The sequence below is a fragment of the Boleophthalmus pectinirostris genome, unplaced genomic scaffold (genome assembly GCF_026225935.1).
Source record: "Boleophthalmus pectinirostris isolate CB_2022bp ecotype Guang Dong unplaced genomic scaffold, ASM2622593v1 HiC_scaffold_20, whole genome shotgun sequence".
In the NCBI taxonomy this organism is placed as follows: Eukaryota; Metazoa; Chordata; class Actinopteri; order Gobiiformes; family Gobiidae; genus Boleophthalmus; species Boleophthalmus pectinirostris.
In genome coordinates, this window is record NW_026571153.1 from 28109642 (window position 1) to 28130256 (window position 20615).

A 20615-nucleotide genomic window follows, 5' to 3' on the forward strand; every position below is an offset into this window, starting at 1 on the left:
TTGGAGACAATGGGTGCGGGGCTGTATTTTTGCACTTGGTTCCAGAGGGAGGAGGTCTTATCACTCTCCCCACTTCCCTTTAAATGTCACGGGCTGATTTATGGAAAAAAAAAAAAAAAGTCAGACATCAGAGAAAACAATGCCAGTCTGTTTCAATGGTTCTGGGTTTTAATACACTCCTGGAGCTTGACAACTGCTTTGTTTTGCAGAATAGCAGGGATTTGTGGGGCTGTGGGTCAAGTAACATCAAGAATTGGAGTTTGTGTCATATCAGTGTCATATTATTACAACACCCGTATTGGTTTATTTCTGATAGGTATTAAAAGTTCTGTATCACTCAAAACTGACACTGTGAGCTTTATGTTATAATGCTGTTGCAACCTCAAAAACAACACAAACACAAAGTTGTATTCTCTACTGTATCAAGACTCTCTCTTCACCCAGTTATATATTCCACATGTACACAAACTGACCCACTGGAGGTCAGGTGATGTGGATAATTATTTAAGACTCTCCACCAGTGAGGTGACTGATGACACACCTGTGGTGTAAGTAAACAAATTAATCTGGTTTTCCTGATATATATATATATATATATATATATATATATATAGCTATGTAGCTTGTATGACACAGGCTCAGGGAGGCAGCAGTGAAACCTGGTGCAGGTGAAGCCACCGCCCTTTGCCGGTTGGCACATGTGTGCTCAGTTGTTTCTGGAGTATTGCTCTTGTAGAGCTCACACACCATAGAGACTTGGGGCTGACCAAACCCAAAGCCTTGTATCCCTGAGCAGGGCAGCAGTGTGTTAGGCTCTGTACAAGCGCTACTCTGCACCAGTCTAATCACAACATCACACATTGTCTGAGTGGCACAGCACTTCCATGTTCACACTCTCACGAGACTTTGCACTATGGAGCACAACTGTGGGGGTTGTGGAGTGCAACTGTCTGTAGAGGACGGGCATGAGAAGTGTGTTTAGTGTTTTGGGGGAAAGCTATGCTTCTATCTCCAAAGAGTGTCCTTCCTCTTGTATGAACTACATCATATTGCATATTATATTGGTGTGTTAGCAGTTAGATAATAGTGTATCAGTGGTGTGTTGTCAGAGCAATCAAGGCAAGCAGTGGTTAACCAATAAAATCTAAAATCATCATGTGTCAAAAGTGTAATTAAGTAGTTTTGAATTATATCCAATTAATCCTGTTTTGTCAACGATTCTCGAGATCGAGGATTTAAAGCTGGAATAAAGAGAATGTTTGGTGAATTTTATAAAGGGGAGAGACGTTATTGTTCTTCTTCCGACGGGATTTGGGAAAAGCTTAATATACCAGTTACATACCTGACTACCAAATAGCAGCGATTGGTTAAATGATAAAAAGTACCCGCCTACGTCGAGTGAATGAATTCTAACACTGCAAGGTCAGATGGTTTCTACGAAGTGAAACCAGCTGATGAATCAGGCTAGTCAAATACAGTAACACTACAAATATGAATAAACTACGTGGGTCTAGGTCTCTCTGATTTGACTCTGTACAACGTTTAAAGACTCTGTGTATATGCATTTAATATGTCAATAAAATAAATACTCAGTTGCAGTGTAGTTTGCATACAAAGTGGTGTTATTTAATTGTTATCAGCTAAATATTAATGTCCTCCCCAAGTCTGCTGTACCCACAAAAGTCACTGTACATAGCCTAATAAAGTTGGCTCAACATTTGACGTTTGCTTGAAATTCGGGATTTAACTTTCTCACATTAAAACCCAAACAAGCATTTTGCCTAAATAACTTGACCTAGGTTAACGAAAGTGCAACTTGTTAATGTCCATCTAATAAAATGATAACAACAATAGTAACTCCATTTACATTCAAAAACTCTACTCAGTAAGCTTTAACCTTTGCAGAAAGAACAAAAATGTGGCTGTTTGCTGCAGGTGTTCCAATCAGTAGGAGCAAGTAGAGGGTGCTCTTGGAAAAAAGGATCAAGACTCAAGACACAACGGATTCCAGGCACTCCAAAACAGTAGAAAAAGTTAACACATCGCACGAGGAAAAATATAAATAAAAGGCCTTTATTTGAATGGCCAAAACCAACATGTTTTGACCTCAACTGGTCTTCATCAGGGCTTAATTAAGAACAAAGCCTGGGTGTGGCCTTCAAATAGAACACATCAACCAATAACAAGGCTGGAGTAAATCAGAGGCAGACAAAACAGGTGCACAAAGACAGGACATGGTACAGGCAAAAAAAAAAAAAAATATATATATATATATATATATATATATATATATATATATATATATATATACACACACACATATTATAAAAACAATTATAAAAGAACAATTATAAAAACAGGACAAATCAAAGTCCTCATTTAAACCTGGATGTTCACATGCTCTCAGTTTATGAATCCAGAAAGCTTCTCTTTGATTTAATTTTTGAAGTCTGTCTCCACCTCTTGCCAGTGGTTTCACATGTTCAATACCCTCAATACGAAGCAGAGTGTCATTGCTATTATGATTCTCACAAAAAATGGCGAGCCATTGGGTAATCTTGATTTTTAACCCTGATTGCGTATTTGTGCTCAGCTAAACGATCTCGCATACGCCTTTTAGTGCGGCCAACATAGAAAAAGCCTTCTGGACAAGGGCAAGACAGACGATATACCACATGAGTAGTATTGCAATTAATGAAATAATTTTGTGTGAATGATCTACTATTGTGTACATCCATGAACGTTTTTGTTTGAAAGACATTTGGACAATGAGGACAATTCAAACACTTAAATGTGCCCATGGGTTTTTGTAGCCATGTACTTTTGTTTTCTGGAGGAAGAGAAGAATTCATTAATCTGTCTCGAAGATTTGGAGCATGTTTAAAAGAAAATAAAGGAGGTTCAGGAAACACTTTGCTTAATACAGGGTCACTTAAAAGTATAGACCAATTGTCTTTAACAATCTTTTTGATTTGTTCAGCACTAGTACTGTAAGTGGTAACAAACATAGGCCGAGATAGCTCTTTAGATCTAGCCGTATTGTTTTTAGTGAGTAAAGTGCCCCGATCAAGAGATCGAGCCCTGTCACAAGCCTTTCTGACCACTGTAGGCTGATAGGCCCTATCTAAGAACCGATTAGACATAGCCTCTGCCTGCTCTACAAAATCCTCTTCCCGATTACAAATGCGACGTAGACGTTGGAATTGCCCAAAAGGGATGTTGCGCTTAAGGTGTTGAGGATGAAATGAATCTGCTCTAAGGATAGTATTACGTGAGGTTTCTTTCCTATGTAATGTAGTGTGCAAACGGTCCCCTTCCCCCTTAAATATGGTAAGATCTAAAAAGTTTATACTGTTTTGTGAATATTCCATTAATAATTTAATATTGGGGTTTATAGAGTTTAAATATTTGTACAAATCCAATAGTTCTTGTAAAGTACCATTAAATAACAACAAAATATCGTCAATATAGCGACCATACCAAGTGATACAATGGAAAAATGGATTAACAAAGTTCTTCTCCCAAAGACCCAAATATAAACAAGCATAGTTTGGTGAAAAACAAGAACCCATTGGAACCCCAATCTTTTGAATATAAAGCTCATCCATAAAAATAAAAATATTATTATGAATAACCCATTCTGTAAGCTTTAACAAAAAATCACAAGAAGATTTGGGGATGTCACTCTCAATAAGAAAATATTTTAGAGCAGATAACCCCTCTTGATGTTCAATATTAGTGTACAAACTTTCAACATCCATTGTCACAAGAAACTGGTCTTTAATGTTCAGCAAAGAACCAATCCTGTTCAGTACATCTGTAGTGTCCTCAATGAAAGATGGAAGTGTTCTTACCAAAGGTTTTATGTAGTAGTCAATATATTTGGTATCTGGCTCAGTGAGTGCCATTACCAGATATAATTGGACGTCCAGGGGGATTGTCCTTGGGCCCCTTGTGGACCTTAGGTAACAGATAGAAGGCTGCCAGAACCGGGTGTTCAACTGTTAAAAAAACAAATTCGTTGTCATTAATAATTCTCATGTCCCATGCTTCCTTTAAGAGTATATATCAAATAGTTTTTTCATAACTAACAAAGGATTGGTAAAGAGTCTTTCATAATATCTCGTGTTGAGCTGTCGATGAGCCTCCTGCACATATTTAGCTTTAGATAAGACTACTACAGCACCACCCTTATCTGCTGGACGAATTATTATATCTGTGTTATCAGAAAGTTCATTTAGGGATTTGCGCTCCTTGTGAGATAGATTATTCCTAGGAAGGAATGGATTACTCTGTATTAATTTGTTTACCTCATAATCAATTTTCCTCGTAAAAGTAAGTAGTGTCGGATTAGATACAGTCGGTGAAAATCTCGATTTAGGTTTAAACTTTGTTGACATAATACCATTCCCCATAGAGGTAACAGACCCGTTAGACATAGCCTGGTTGTTATTAGTATTATAATACCAAGCCTTAAGATGTAAGTTCCTATAAAAGCAGAATAAATCAACCTTAGTCTGAAATTCATTAACACCATTGGTAGGGACAAAAGTAAGGCCCTTAGATAAATTGAAATCAGAAAGGTTAATTACCGCGGATAATGTCTCTGAGTCCTGTGTCTCAGGCCGGTTCTCCTTCGTGTCACTGGTCGTCTTTCTTCGTCTGCCTCGCCGTGTTCTGCGTTTATGCGAGGGTTGATGGGAGGATGAAGGGATGGCCAGTCCATCTTTGTTCTTAATTAAGCCCTGATGAAGACCAGTTGAGGTCGAAACATGTTGGCTTTGGCCATTCAAATAAAGGCCTTTTAATTATATTTTTCCTCGTGCGATGTGTTAACTTTTTCTACTGTTTTGGAGTGCCGGAATCCGTTGTGTCTTGAAGCTTTAACCTTTGTTCTGTGGCTACAGAGACAGGGACCATCTCCAAATGGTCACCACATTACTGGAAGTAGTCACTTTTAGATTAGTGAAGCAGGGTGAGTAAATAATTTACCCATAAAATTCATTAAAACTCAGCCAAAGCACTTTCTTGACTTTTATTGGGTGTAGTAGTTGCCAAAGAAATAGCTACATACTACAGGTCAAAATTTGCCTTGGAAGTTCTTTTGACACAGAACATTATTAAAGAATGTGACACCAATTACTTACATGTCCCAGGTCATATCCAGATTTTTCAGGTGGACCCATTTGTTGTACACTTGTACAGACACCAGCTTAGGCATGTTAGTGGCACACCTACGGGAAGGTGTGCCCCTGAGCCTCTATCTAGATGGCACCGGAGCCTCGTTTCCAAAATCCCAGAGCAAAAAAGGCAGGTGCTATACTATGCTCTAGTATTACCTGGTCATGGCCCTGGAGTTCCCCATTACCTGTAGCAGAATTTCTCACAAACACGCAAACACACACACCTCATATTGGCTACAGTGTTTCTTACACAACCTTTCCAGATTCAAAATCTGAAGAGTGGGGAAAGTGGTGACGGATTAGTAGTAGTATGTAGTCTCCAAAGAACCTGTTGGTAGTAGCTGGGGTAGTTGAGAACAGAAGAAAGACAGGGAAAAGAGGGAATTGTATGGCATGACACATGAAGAGGTCTGTGGCAGCACTAATCTATGGTAGCATATGGAAGACACGGTCAGACATTTTTCAGGTACAGTATATACATTTTAGTTCATTTACAGAAATAAAAACTGCTGTTCTTCTTCATCTTAACAAGTGCTATATTGTTAGCCTTATAGCATAATTGCCTAAGTCATTGTTTGGCCAAATTGAGATATCTGTGTAACTTTACTCTCCTACCTGCTGCATCACCCTGTCTTACTGCCTTCGTCCTCAGTCTCTCAGAACGCTTGTAAGAGTCTAAAATCACTGTCTGTCTAAAGTCATCTCTTTGACTTACGCATTTTTGCCTCTACATACAAAGATGATGGACCACATGAAAAAGAGGCCTCAGCTGATCACAAATGAAGCATTAGCTCTTCTCTTTGAGTCTTTTGGTAGGATAGTTCATATTTCTTTAACTTTGTAGACAGTAAATGTACTTTCAATCAAAGTACTCTGTGAGTTCACTCTGTGTTTAAACTTTTAATCCCATTTCTGCGACAAGGTATGATGAAGTGTAAAGAGATTTGTTTTGATTGAAAATAAGACATTTTGATTTGAAATAAGAGAAGTATTCTTGATAAGATTGAGGTTTTGCAGTGAACCTGTTCATTTACTGTGGTTTACTGTTAACATTCAGCAGCATTTTATTTTCTTTTTGCTTTAGGGTCAGGAAATGAACCTGATACTAATTTAGAGAAGGATTTAGATGACAGTGGACCTGAGATAGAAGAACATGACAAACACCAGGCAACAGATTGAAACAGGAAACAGCCAGTAAAGCTTCCACAATGGTTTCCGAGATATCGCAATTTCATTTTTTCACTTTTTTACATGGTCGCCAAATTTCAAATTGCATTTACTCAGCAACTAGTGCTCAAAAAATCAAGGTATCTCTGGAAAGGGGACATAATAAGGAATCCAATCATTTGCACTTGAGTACTTTTGAGATGAATTACCTTTTGACCTATATTTTGACCTTGAAATTGACAGTAAGGGACATGCCCAACCTCAATGACACCAACAGAAAAAATGTAGCCCTATACATCTACTTCAACATATAAAAAATCTGGAGTTTTTTTTTTTAATTTTCACACAAATTTACCTAGAAGTTGACTTACCCCATCTTAAGATGTGCCAAATATCCATTCAGTGTATACAGCTGAACATTTATACACACAGAATCTTAAGAGACAGAGACAGAGAATTACAATATTTAGGTTTGTTTTTTAAAGGGATAGTTCGGGTTGTTTGACATGAATCTGTATGGCATCCCTGTCACCAGTGTCGCGCATCCACACTGACTTACCGCCGACAGCGTCCAGTGAGCCGAGATCCTGGCCGGGTTTGGATAAGGCTCATAGTAATGAGTTAAAAGGGCTAAAACAGCTTAAATGAAGTTATGAGTTTTATATGTTAATGTCAGTAATAAAAAAAACAGACACCCACTATTTTTTTTTGGAAATATGATATCGTTTGTGGAGTGCCGCTAGGGGGCGCACTGGTAGGAGGAGTTAGGAATTCAAGGGACAGCGCTGCAGAATAAACCCTGCAGTCCTGAGATGCGAAAGACAAATCATCTGTCCCTTGTATTCCTTTTCCTAAGCTTTTACTTTGTACATTTTTGTAAAGCTTCAGCACAGAATGTACATGTTAAAGTTGCAGTTCATGTGCAAGTGCAGTGCCAGTGTAACAGTTGATGTCACGGGCAGGCAGTGTTGGGAAGGTCACTTTTAAAACGTATTCCCCTACAGATTACATACCCCAAAATGTAGTTTGTAACATATTCCATTAAATTACTTAACGTGAGTAACGTAATCTGAATACTTTGGATTACTTGATTTGCTGTAGAGAAACAAAGACGAGGAAATGTTAAAATAAGATGTTTTGTCTGCTAAAAAATAATGAAAAACCTCAGACTTTACTTAACCAAATTAAAAATATTATTGATAGAAGAGGAGGAGGAGACACGGTGCACGCGGCATGGTTTAGTCCTGTTAAATCCTGTTTTAGTCCTGTTTTAGACCTGGTTTAGTCCAAATTGTGAAAACAGTAAAATACCGCTGTGTAATCAATTTATTTCAACAAAGTAACTAACTGAATACAGTTACTCATAATTTGTACTCCGATTACGTAACCCCAGTACATGTAATCTGTTACTCCCCAACACTGCGGGCTGGTCGCCATGTTAAGTTGTTGCAGCTAAGTTAGTTACATAATTAATTAGATTTAAATGGTACAGTTTTGTTTGCTTATTAATTAATGTATAAATGTAAAACTTTAAACATGTATCAGTAAGTTCTGTAAGTAAGATGCAATGGAAATGTTTATTAGAAATTATTTGTTATAGCAGAATAAACCCTGCAGTCCTGAGATGCGAAAGACAAATCACCTGTCCCTTGTATTCCTTTTCCAGGGTTTACCTTCACACCCTCTCGAGCACGGGAGAGGCAACATTTGGTGCTGACAAAAGTAGTCCAGAAAGTTGGCTGGGGTCAACAGTATGTGTTTAAAAGACAAAAGACAAAACCTTTGTCAACAAAAAAAGTCAGGCCTCATAATCGCTTGGCACCATTTTCTCTCCGTTCGTATCTCTGCACGCTGCTGCCAGGTGACAGCCGCGCATGGATCCATCACTTTCTTCAGGTGTTTGGTGTTTACATGCTCAGGCCGGTGACTGCCGTGACATGAGAGCGCTAACGTGAGAGTTGGAGCATATAAACTTGCTTAAACTATATAAGAATATATCTAAAAAAAATGTCTGACTCTCCGCACACATTTCACCGTTTTCCTGTCAAGGACATTGCTCAGAGGCAACTTTGGCTTCTTGCCTTAGGCTTCAATGTGGAAACCAAATTGCCAAAGATAAAAAACTAAATGTGTGCCATGCGGAATTCGACAAAGATTATGTTCCTTCATGCCCAGGACAGAGAAAGAAATCTATTTTGAAGAGCACTGCTGTACCTGCACCCCAGGTAAGAACAAAGTGGTGCCGCTATGTTTACAAGCGAACAGGCTCAAGAATCAGCTAGTAACTCTGTGTGCCGCAAGTCACTCAATGTCATTTTACCAGTGAAGCTTCTACAAAACATAACGTTATATGTAGACTGTTATTATTGTCAGCAACTATGTGGACATGTGGATGATTCCATATTTCTAGTAGTCCATGCTTCCAGTCCCAGTATAGCATTATCAGTGTCTACTTTCATTTGTACCTTTACTCAGCTCCAATAACAACACTGACGTTGTCTGATTTTACTCTAGGTATACGCCAGTTTCTGTAGTATTCTGTAGATTGAAGGAAGCTGGGCAAGTGAGCCACTGCATACTTTCACCTTCTTTGGAGTAAACAATGATGTTAGTGCCAAGCAGTGATGCTGTGCCCATGAGTTCAGAATCTGTTGTTCAAACATCACACATAGCACTTGAAGTCATATACTCACTGATGTGCTGGTTGAGGTAGTTACTAAGCTTTTCACTGATATTCCCACTCATGTTCTGCACAACACTGCCACAGAGAGCAAAATGATGCTCTTCAGTTCCAATAAATATCAGGGCCAATATCAATTGCCAGTACCTTGGGTCATATGCAGTCTATTTGGTGCTGTTAATTTGTTTGCTCTCCCAAAGTAAACAGGCTTGCAGGTTCTAAAGCCTAAGGCCTCAGCTAGGTTTTTCCTTACTTGCTTCTTAAGCACTGTGAGATTCACTAGAGGTGCTCTTTTTTTTCTGCCATGTCTTCGAAGCTCTCTCAAACAGGAGTGGAATGGGAGGGACCCAAAAACTAGACAGCAGACCAAATTCAAAAAATTAAAAGGAGAATTTATTTTACAAGAGGTAGGATGCAGACTGGAGCAGGACTGGAGCAGGACTGGACTTGGGGTTTCAGGTTGGAGACGGCAGGGATCACTGGAGAGCAGAGAACACAGCTAAGTAAAAATGTCGAGGCAAAAACTTGGTATGGAGGAGCCAAGAGGTTCACCGTGTGTAAGTTGTATCTGGCAGAGTCCCGCAGGTGAGCAGGTCTAAAGTAGTCAGGATCTTGATTGCTCACAGGTGAGGAGAATTAGAGGTCCCAGACACACACACACACACACACACACACACACACACACGGGGGAAAGGGGGGGGGGGCACCAGTCATGACAATTAGACCACGTCCACAAGTTTAGGCTGCTTAAAATGTTTTTATTAATGCTAAATAAAATATCCAGCACATATTCTTTATGATAGGTACACATTAATCATTTGTATATTTTACTTTACACTCACATTTAGTTTGCAGGACTGCAGTTTATCATCCCACCCGCGTACAGTGACCTGTTAAAATGTGTCCCTTGGCACACTGTCTTGCGTTGGGTCCTGCGGGTTCTATCTAATTCATCACACCTATACTTCCCCAGTTTGGTCTAGAGACGTGTTAAACAGTCTAGGCTGTGTTAGGAAATCTAGCATAGGCCATTTTGGCAACACCAGTACTTTGTACAAGGCACCATATCAGCCAGACACAAAGTTCACAGGCACATGGGTGTTTTGTTTCATTCACACATGTTTGAGTAATCCTTTACTATTATACAGAAGCCGAGAGGGGTCACAACAAACGCAAATGCTGCAACAAATACAAGTGCGACAACACAACAAAAATCCACCACACACCAAAAAAAGCCATAACGGAAATTGACTAAATTTTAATACAAACGCTGCAACAAATTCAAACGCCACAACACATCAAAAAGCCACAACACATTAAAAAGCCACAACAGAAGTGACCGCGGGACTCTATTTTCCGATGGAACGATCAAACAGCAAGTGAAGAAGAAGAACTACAACGTGAAAAGTAAAAAAACGGAGAAGTTGGAAAAGTAAGTAAAAGTAATTTATTATTATTATTTGTTTCACGTTGTAGTTCTTCTTCTTCACTTGCCGCTTGATCGGTCCGTCAGAAAATAGAGTCCCGTGGTCGTTAAAAGCCATTGTGGCTTTTTTGGTGTGTTGTGACTTTTTGTTGTGTTGTCGCATTTGTATTTGTTGTGGCGTTTGCGTTTGTTGTGACCCCTCTCAGCTTCCCTACTATTAGTCTGTCTACATCTCCAAAGCTCAATATGCTCGCTTCCACCTTATGAAGTAGTAAGTTTTCAAGTTAAGAAATACCTTTTACCTTTAGTTCAGCTGAGATTTTTGAAAACACAGTGGAGCACTTCGTGTATTACCACATGACATCACAAGGTGGAAAAGAGTGTTTTCTGTTTAGAGAAGAACTCAGCCTAAATATGCAGTGTAATTGCAGTGTTCATTCTCCTTTTAACTTCCTCTTGGATCTCCTGCAGCAGAGTAATCTACAACAAAACATAGAAAACCAAACCACGGCAACTACGATGGCTAACAAAAATGCAACTACGTCTAAACAAAAGTAGGAATACCACGGCAAGCTGTAGCCCACCGCCTGAAGATGGGGCACGCCTTTATTTCTAATCACGTACTCAATCCAAAACAAGGCTGTGTCCATTGGAGTCATTGGCTTGTCATGATGCAATCTTGAAAGGCGCTGAATATTTTCAAGGTACGATGGATTCTCTACGACGTCCTTAACCGCCTCCATGAAAGACTCCTTGGTGATGGATTTTGCTTCAACTATCCTGGCAGCCCCACGCGCCTGCAGCCGGATCACGTTATCAAACTGGTCAAAAAGCAACGGCAAACCTACTACAGGAACACCGTGGTAGATGGCTTCGTATATACCATTGGTGCCTCCATGGGTTACGAACGCGCGAGTTTTGGGGTGTCCGAGGAGATCTTTTTGAGGCAACCATTTCACCAGTAAAGTGTTGTTACCCAAAGCGGTCGGTGGTTGTCCACTGTACCTCCATATAACTTTTTGTGGGAGTTCTGCAAATGCCGCCACGATGGCCTCGGTTGTTTTTTGAGGTAAAGCGAACACGAAAGTTCCTATGGACATTACAATGACTCCGTGATCGCCGGAACTTTCAACAAACTTTTCCAACTCATCTGGGAGGGGAGAGGGTTCCTGGCACTGGAACCCACCGATGTAGACCACGTTGGGCATAGTCGGACGTGGAAACTCAAAGACGAAGTCCGCTCTTACCAACCAGATGTCCGCAGAGAGCTGCAAAGACAACAAGTCAGAACCAGGAGGGAAGTGTCGCGCCATGAGATTGGAATATGCTGGGTAGATGAGAAACTGCAGCTCTACTTCGCTATATATCTGGAATAAGACATTTTTCACTCTGTCCATGAAGTCCATCTTGTCGGTAAGTTCCGTTCCCGTCAGCGGAACATAAGAAGAAGGTGAAGGCGCCATCGTGAAATGGCTGTCTCCGGTGTTTATCCAGCGAACATTGAAAACCATCGGTAACTTGAGGTATCGTCCGAGGATTGTGCCCAGGGGAAAGCCAGGGTCTGTTAACATCAGGGTGAGAATGTACTTTTGACAAAAGGAACTCATGAACTGTGACTTCTTACGACATTCTATGACATCTATAAGTATTCTGTTGTAGACCTCCATGTCCTCCTTATCCTTCAGGATACGTATGTTAATGGAGGTGTACACAGTGGAGTTCTCAGGGATGTACCAGCTCTTTGCAGAGTGAAGCACAGTGATTTCATGACCTCTGGCGTGTAGCTGTCTCAGGATGAGCTCCATGTTGAGCCAGTGGCTGCCATCCACTGGGGCCACCAGAATCCTGCTGCTGTCACCACCGGGGCATCTGAGCAGCACAGCAGAGAGGACACACAAGGTGAGGGAGAGGGGGGTCCACATTCTAAGAAGAAAATTAAAATGTAAGGCATTACATTACTTTAAGTTACTCTCACCAAAATAACTGCGAAGATGCTGAACTTTTGCGCCATATATGGACTGAACCAGAACTAAACCAGGACTGAACCAGGACTATAACAGGACTAACCTCTGACTGATTCCAGGACTGAAGAGGAGGACTAAATCAGGACTGAACTAGGACTAAAAGAAGACTCACTATCGGGACGGGCTTGAAGGAGACCGCAGGAGAAAGGACCGGCTCTGCTCTGCACCTCACGGAGGTAAGAGCGGCTGTCGCCCGATCGCTCTTTATGGACACCCTGCTGCGGGGGCTCGCGGTCCTGATTTCAGCAACTATTTGCAGGTACCCGACCCGATAAAACTCTGCTACAGCACATAACTTCTACCTTCTTCAGCGTGTCCAGAAACCCAACTTTTTGTGCGATGGTTACATCTTCCTCTGCCTTTTGAGTGTGACCGCAGGAGCTTTTGTCAGTGCAGAAAGTTTCATCGACCTTGTGAATTTTGTCAGGGAGAAAACTTACAAACATACAGCACTTTGGAATCTCACTGCTAGAGATCGAACATGTATTTAAATTTGGCAGCTGAACACATTCTGTGCTGTACTGTACAGGAGTAGGAGTCCCTTAGCCAATCAGGACGCAGCGGGAGGAACGCAATACGTGTTCATACACTGTAAAAACAAAAGGCATGCAAAATTGCACAAAAAAATATCTGCGAAACAGCAAGACCACAAAAGGTGAAAGCGCAATAGAACGAGGGACGACTGTTAAACAGGTCTAAACCAGAACTGACCCAGGTCTAAACCAGAACTGACCCAGGTCTAAACCAGAACTGACCCAGTCTAAACCAGAACTGACCCAGTCTAAACCAGGTCTAAACAGTGTGGAGTTCTGTGTTGGTTCTTTCGCTAACTGTGTTAACTGAAGGTCTAGGCGGCCGCGTCTCCGTTGTTTCACCGCTACTGATATCGCGGTGATTTTAGCAAATTTCTATGAAGAAAAACCCACCACTTCGATCCAGGTTAAAAATGCATTGTAACGCGTGTTACTGACATTTGTACCGAGTAAAATATTACTTTTTTTTTCCCTGTAATGCCTTACTTTACTGCATTACAGCAAAAAGCAATGCATTACAGGAATTCGTTACTTTTATAACGGCGTTACTCCCAACACTGGTTATAATACTATTACTTCCTCAAAAACAGACCTGGAGTTGTGTTTTGTTTTATTCACACATGTTTGAGTAATCGTTTATTAGTCTGTCTACAACTCCAAAGCTCAAAATGATGTCATGAAGTGGCAGAGTTCAAGTTGACAGCTACTTTTTATCATTTGTTCAGTAATAATAATGGACAATTCCAGGGCTGAAATGATCAGAGACAGAAACAGACGAGTTATTTTGGTCAGAACTATATCTTGAATTAATATAAATAAGATCTTATATTCATCTGTCACCTGTCCTGCGCTTCACTGTGTTTGGTTTTCACAATCAGAACACAAAGCACAGCCAATGTTTACACAGAACAGCCTGACCCACTGCTCACATCCACTACCAACAACATCAACAAACTTATTAACTTATTACAATAACAAAACGGTCCCAACATGAACACACAGAACACCAGAGCAGCTCATTTACACACTGTTTAACTATAACACTATTTACCTGTGACGCTTTGTCCTCAGATTTTCCCAAAAGTAAAGAAAACAAGCCTCTTACCGTAATTCTCCAGGGGACTGATGCAGAGTGTATCTTCTATCCACTGTCCTGTTGGTTCTGTCTCCAATATGAACAGATCAAACTGGTCCAAGTCCAGTCAGGTCCGTGATGTGAGGTCAGGGAGCCGAGTCTTAACTCTTTCCCCCTTGGACGTCTACTAGGAACAACCCATTAGTGGAGCAGATTAGGTCTCCAAACCACAAGAATCGTTCAGTTAGTGATACAAGCACCACATTTCTCATATATTTAGCTTACATCATGCTCTTTTAGAAAAACCCATTAGCCACCTGAAATATTCAACATGGCGGCCATTTTTCAAGATGGCCGACCAAACAACTGATTTCACATAAGTATGAGCTAAAAGACAAAAAGTCATCATGTTCTTAATCAAAATTAATTCAATAAATCACAAATTTGCAAATATATACATTTACAGTAATGCAATGTCAGGTATTCAACACATTTTACACCAAAATATATTTAATTTTGCACAAAAATTCATTAAATTTTCTTGCAGTTTGAAACCAAAAGTATCCCAATAACCATTTGGGAAGTAGAAATAAAAACATGAGCAAAATTAAAATAAAATGCAATATACTGACATAGGTTAATTTCAGAAATAGAGCCATTAAAATAGAACCATTCATAGTGCTGGATGTGCTTAAGAACTATCAACTAAAGTTTGCCATCATTAAGATTTTTAGCACATTCATTCAGCCGATCATTTAACTGCACTGTTGATGCTTGTCTTAGTTCAGAAGCTGGTTCTATGTTATCACATAAAAAAAAATAAAAAAAACAACTGCTTCTGCACAGTTCTTCTCATTTGTGAATGTCCTTCATCTGAGTCCATGAGCTGCTCTTTAGTTTGTCCTTTCAGGTTTACTGTTACTGAACAATAATCTGCAGCTTTGGTGATTTAATTTTTTATTAGCATTTCTTCAATGCCACGACCGTCATTCAGTCTGGTACATCCTGTCAATTCAGGTACGACTATCGAACTTTAATACTACAACTAATATTAGTATAACTAATACTAAAACTACTAGCTGGTGTATTTACAGACCTAATTCGATAGCATTTGGGACACTACATCATGCTACATTAACTACATTAAATATTAGAATGTTAGTAACACTAGACAGCCCACACTGAACCCCATGCTGAGTTTCACATTATGCCCTGGTTGTGCTACGGTCCCACCCATTTCTAGAATAAACACATATATATTCTAACAAAAACATATTTTAGCACATTGGTACTACATATATTTAATGTTTCTTCAGGCAGGTTTCAATAAGATTTGTCCATGAGATTTCTTTCTACTGTGTGTTATTATTTAATGACATTTATTTGTAGATATTATAAATATAATGGAAGGTAATAAATAACCACCAAAAATGATTTGATGAATAATTTCACACAAAATAGAAATAATTAATTAAATAACAAACCTATGCTTCGACATTTATACATATATAGTTATATATAGTTATCCGTATTGAAAAATTGCCACCATCTTGGATATTTTTGGTGACTAACAGGTTTTTCATAAAGACCATGTTATTATCTGGGCCCAGTCAAGCAGAAGTAAACATCAAGGCCAAAAATTCAAGTTAATGCATCTGATATAAAAATATATTCAACAGATACATATGTACTCTAGTTTATGAAACTGTTGCCCTTTGTTCTGTACCATTTTTGGTTCGAAAGTTCCATATGTTTTAAACAGACCATGTATGAAACATGGAACAAAAATTATTTCCCAAATTTCAAAGACCTGCAAATCATGTAAATAAATGGATGTATTTCATCATATCTTGTGTTATTCCATCTTTGAACTGTTGATGAAGGTCCATGATTTTTCAAAAAAATTTATTTAAAATGATAAAAATTTGCTTGGAAGGACTGACATATTTTATAGAAATAGTTTCCTTTCATTTTGAAGTAATATTAAAGTATTCAGAAGAAAAAAGCGACAAATTATATAAAATCATGCACTTTCTACTTGTTTGAACAATTTTCCCTCCGTTACCATGACCTTTCTTAATAAAAAATCTCATGACAACAACTTGAAAGAATATCACAGGTTTAACTTGACCCTGTTGGAGTGTAACTCTTTCCTACATTCTGATAATTTACTTCTTTCAATAGTCCCTCTAGTTTCTGAATAAGAGCTATTTGAATGTAAAAAATCTGCCCGTTTCCCTCCGTTACCACTTGACCGGACCCATCTATCTCCACTCCAAATTTGATGCTTGTACCACAAACTGAATGATTATTTCAACTACCACTTCCACTAATACCAGTACTTTGCATCTGGCTGATATGGGTGCCTTGTACATAGTTCACAGGCACAGGGGTGTTTTTTGTTTCATTCACACGTTTGAGTAATACTTTACTATTAGTCTGTCTATGTTGTCTAAGTTGACAACTGCCTTTTACCTTTATTTCAGTTGAGATTTTGTAAAACACAGTGAAGCACTTCCTGTATTACCACATAACATCACAAGTTTTTTTTTTTTCTGTTTAGAGAATAACTCAGCCTAAATATGCAGGGTTTGTGTAAATGAAACAAAACACAACTCAATAGTGTAAATCAGGGGTCTCAGACTCGCGGCCCGGGGGCCAACTGCGGCCCGCGGAAGGATTTTTTGCGGCCCTCCACTTGATTCCAAAGAATAATGTCAGTGCGGCCCGCGGTAGATGTACACACAATCCCATCCGCACTGACAGATGAAGCTGGAATCGGTGCCCATGCAGATTCACAACAACAGATTATTAACGCAGTTTACATCCCAAAACTCAACTTACAGCAGTTGTGAAACAATGAGTCTAAGTGGATCTGTTAATACAAGTACACGTGCACATACGGCGTCACCGAAGAACCAAAACAAACCACACATGGTGGTACACGTGTGCGCACTTCACTTTACGCTCCCACAGCCACAGTATCAGAGCGCAGAGGAGGCGCTGACACAATTCCCTGTTCATAAGTATGGGACCTTTATTGGAGGGGCTAATAAGAAATAAAAAGACTTTGACAGTCTGTTTACCTGCTCAACACTCCGTGCGTAACTTGCTGGCAACACGATGACCAAGCTCCACATATGTGTCGCCGAAATCCACGTGCACTCAGCGGCAAACACAGCTGTCCCATCAATATGCAAGCACCACAAAACTGCACTGATCTATTCCAGAGGCTTGGCAACATGTTAGCAAAAAGTATGAGGCAAAAACAAGCGTCTTCCATCCATGTTTGACATACGAGAAACAGATACACTCCAGTGTGGCGCTTTCACACCGGCAAACGAACCAAAACTGGTCCTATTAACGAGCCTCTGTATCCCGGTAGAACAGTGATATCTCCAGTAACCAATACTGATGTTCCCTGTTAATACCGCGGGCCGTCCTCATCTTATCACCATGAACTCATAAAACAGCAACATGTAGAACTTTGTACAAACTCACCGCATCAGCCCAGAGTTCAGGAAACAGCAGCAGCCAACAGTGCTCACCGTAGCGCGCGGCTCCTTACGATAGCGCTGGGGTCTGGTTCTTGGTCTTCTGTCGTCCTACAAGCGCGTTGGTCAGATGGTCCGGAGGCTCCATCCTCCATGTGCTGGTTCCAGACGGTGGCGAGCAAGACCAGTGCGCAATGACTGGGTCTGAGCGGGTACGTTCCGCCGTCTGCGCGCTGGTTCCCTGTTCCTTGTGGGGAAAGTGAGAATGCGCTGTGGACTACACCTACAGGTCTGTGCTGCTCCTGTCCTCCGCGCTCAAGAACCGCGGCTGGTTCCGAGGTGGTGCAAAGCATCCGGACAGAAGCGTGAATCCAGTTTAGTTGGTGTCCATTTGGTTCTTCCCGGGAAAAGCGCTTTTCACTCCCCGCTCCACGTCATCTGAGCCCGGACAGAACCGGAGCTGCTCCTGCTGGTTCGGGACTCTGGTTTGGATCTAGTCCGACTGTATTTCTCACACTAGGCTAAAAGCAGGAAATTTTTTAAAGGTGAATCAATTGAATGGGCGATTACCTATTGCCATAAAATTATTTGGTTAATTAAAGCCTAAAATAACAAATGCTGGTTCCTACATGATCACGGGGAACACCAGGACCTCTCTGTACGTGCAGGTCCTGAACAGAAGTACACACCCCCATTTTTGACTCACTCTGGAGCCACACGTTCGCACATTGGTTCTTGCTCTGATGTTTGTATGTTACATTCTCTTTATTGGCCATTGTTGGTAAAATAATTAGAAAATGAATCGCGGCTGCGTCTGGACAACAATCTGTTACTGCGCTGGAGTCGTACAGCGCGTCATTACAGGCAAAGGAGACGCGTTTCTCCCATGATGCATCTAGAATAGTTCGTTTGGACCTGCTGTCTGTGGTTTGGACCCGGGTTCACGTTCACACCAGAGGAACCGCACCAAAGTTGGTCAAATACTGTCGGTGTGAAAGCACCTAATACAGGTCAAGGCTCACTGATGAGCATCTTCAATCTATCCTGAGGATCTGCTTCCTCCTGCAAGCCAAATATCTCTCAGCTGTACAAGATGAAGCGTAGCCAGGTTTCAACCAGCAAGGAGAAGGTAAAAGAAGAAGAGTAGACGTATTAGTTTAAACTTGCGTTCTAAATACATTTTCATGTTCTGAACTGTTATTAAAGATTAAGAAAGTGTGTTGCATGTTGTTCTTTCTCTCTCTTTTTTCCCCGTGCAGCCGCTATTTATCGAATACTCAATGCGGCCCAGCCTCACTCAGACTTTATCTAATGTGGCCCCCAGGTAAATTGAGTTTGAGACCCCTGGTGTAAATAGACCCTTTGCAGTGGTCCAAATATGTTCCTCTTATTTTTATTGCATTTGTAGCATCCTAATTCTTGATCACAATGAATTCATAAGCACTTTTCACAACAAGGCTACAGTGGAGTAACTAGCATGATAACAGTGCATTTATATTTCTCAGAGGACCTTAACATTATGATAGATCAATAAACAATAGATCCACTCACTTTTATATTTGATAAACATATTCATATTCTGATATTCTAGTTTTGTTCATTCTCCTTTTAACTTCCTCTTGGATCTCCTGCAGCAGACTAATCTACAACAAAACATAGAAAACCAAACCACGGCAACTACGATGGCTAACAAAAATGCAACTACGTCTAAACAAAAGTAGGAATACCACGGCAAGCTGTAGCCCACCGCCTGAAGATGGGCACGCCTTTATTTCTAATCACGTACTCAATCCAAAACAAGGCTGTGTCCATTGGCGTCATTGGCTTGTCACGATGCAATTTTGAAAGATGCTGAATATTTTCACGGTACGACGGATTCTCTACGACGTCCTTAACCGCCTCCAGGAAGGACTCCTTGGTGATGGATTTTGCTTCAACTATCCTGGCAGCTCCACGCGCCTGCAGCCGGATCACGTTATCAAACTGGTCAAAAAGCAACGGCAAACCTACTACAGGAACGCCGTGGTAGATGGCTTCGTATATACTGTTGGTGCCTCCATGGGTTACGAACACACGAGTTTTGGGGTGTCCGAGGAGATCGTTTTGAGGCAACCATTTCACCAGTAAAGTGTTGTTACCCAAAGTGGTTGGTGGTTGTCTAGTGTACTTCCATATTATTTTTTGTGGGAGTTCTGCAAACGCCGCCGCGATGGCCTCGGTTGTGTTTCGAGGTAAGGCGATCACGGAAGTTCCTGTGGACATTACGATGACTCCGTGATCGCCGGAACTTTCAACAAACTTTTCCAACTCATCTGGGAGGGGAGAGGGTTCCTGGCACTGGAACCCACCGATGTAGACTACGTTGGGCATAGTCGGACGTGGGAACTCAATGACAAAATCTGCTACTACCAACCAGATGTCCGCAGAGAGCTGCAAAGACAACAAGTCAGAACCAGGAGGGAAGTGTCGCGCCATGACATTGGAATACATCGGGTAGATGAAAAACTGCAGCTCTATTTCGGTGAATATCTGGAACAAGACATTTTTCACTCTGTCCATGAAGTCCATCTTGTCTGTAAGTTCCGTTCCCATCAACGGAACGTAAGAAGAAGGTGAAGGTGCCATCGTGAAATGGCTGTCTCCGGTGTTTATCCAGCGAACATTGAAAACCATCGGTAACTTGAGGTAGCTTCCGAGGATTGTGCCCAGGGGGAAGCCAGGGTTTGTTAACATCAGGTCAAATTTAGCGTCATACATCTTCTTCATAAAAAGAGGATCATCCAGAAGAAATGCGGTGGAATTGGCAATAATCTTATGAACTGTACTCAGCTGCTGGGTGATTATGTACTTTTGACAGAAGGAACTCATGAAATGTGACTTCTTACGACATTCTATGACATCTGAAATCATTCTGTTGTAAACATCCAAGTTATCCTCGTCCTCCAGCATACGTATGTTAATGGAGGTGTACACAGTGGAGTTTTCAGGGATGTACCAGCTCTTTGCAGAGCGGAGCACAGTGATTTCATGACC

The 20615-nt window shown here is 40.7% G+C and overlaps 1 protein-coding gene across 1 annotated transcript; it reads right to left on the reverse strand.

Annotated features, from left to right (window-relative positions):
• Window positions 1–10869: 10869 nt before the first annotated feature.
• Window positions 10870–20261, reverse strand: LOC129409836 (UDP-glucuronosyltransferase 2B17-like). Its single transcript, XM_055156634.1, has 2 exons — window positions 19369–20261; window positions 10870–12379 (listed from the first exon to the last, which is right to left on the reverse strand). Exons 1-2 carry the CDS (start codon window positions 20253–20255, stop codon window positions 10891–10893), a joined length of 2376 nt encoding a protein of 791 aa, XP_055012609.1. The 5' UTR covers window positions 20256–20261; the 3' UTR covers window positions 10870–10890.
• Between the last annotated feature and the right edge of the window lie 354 nt (window positions 20262–20615).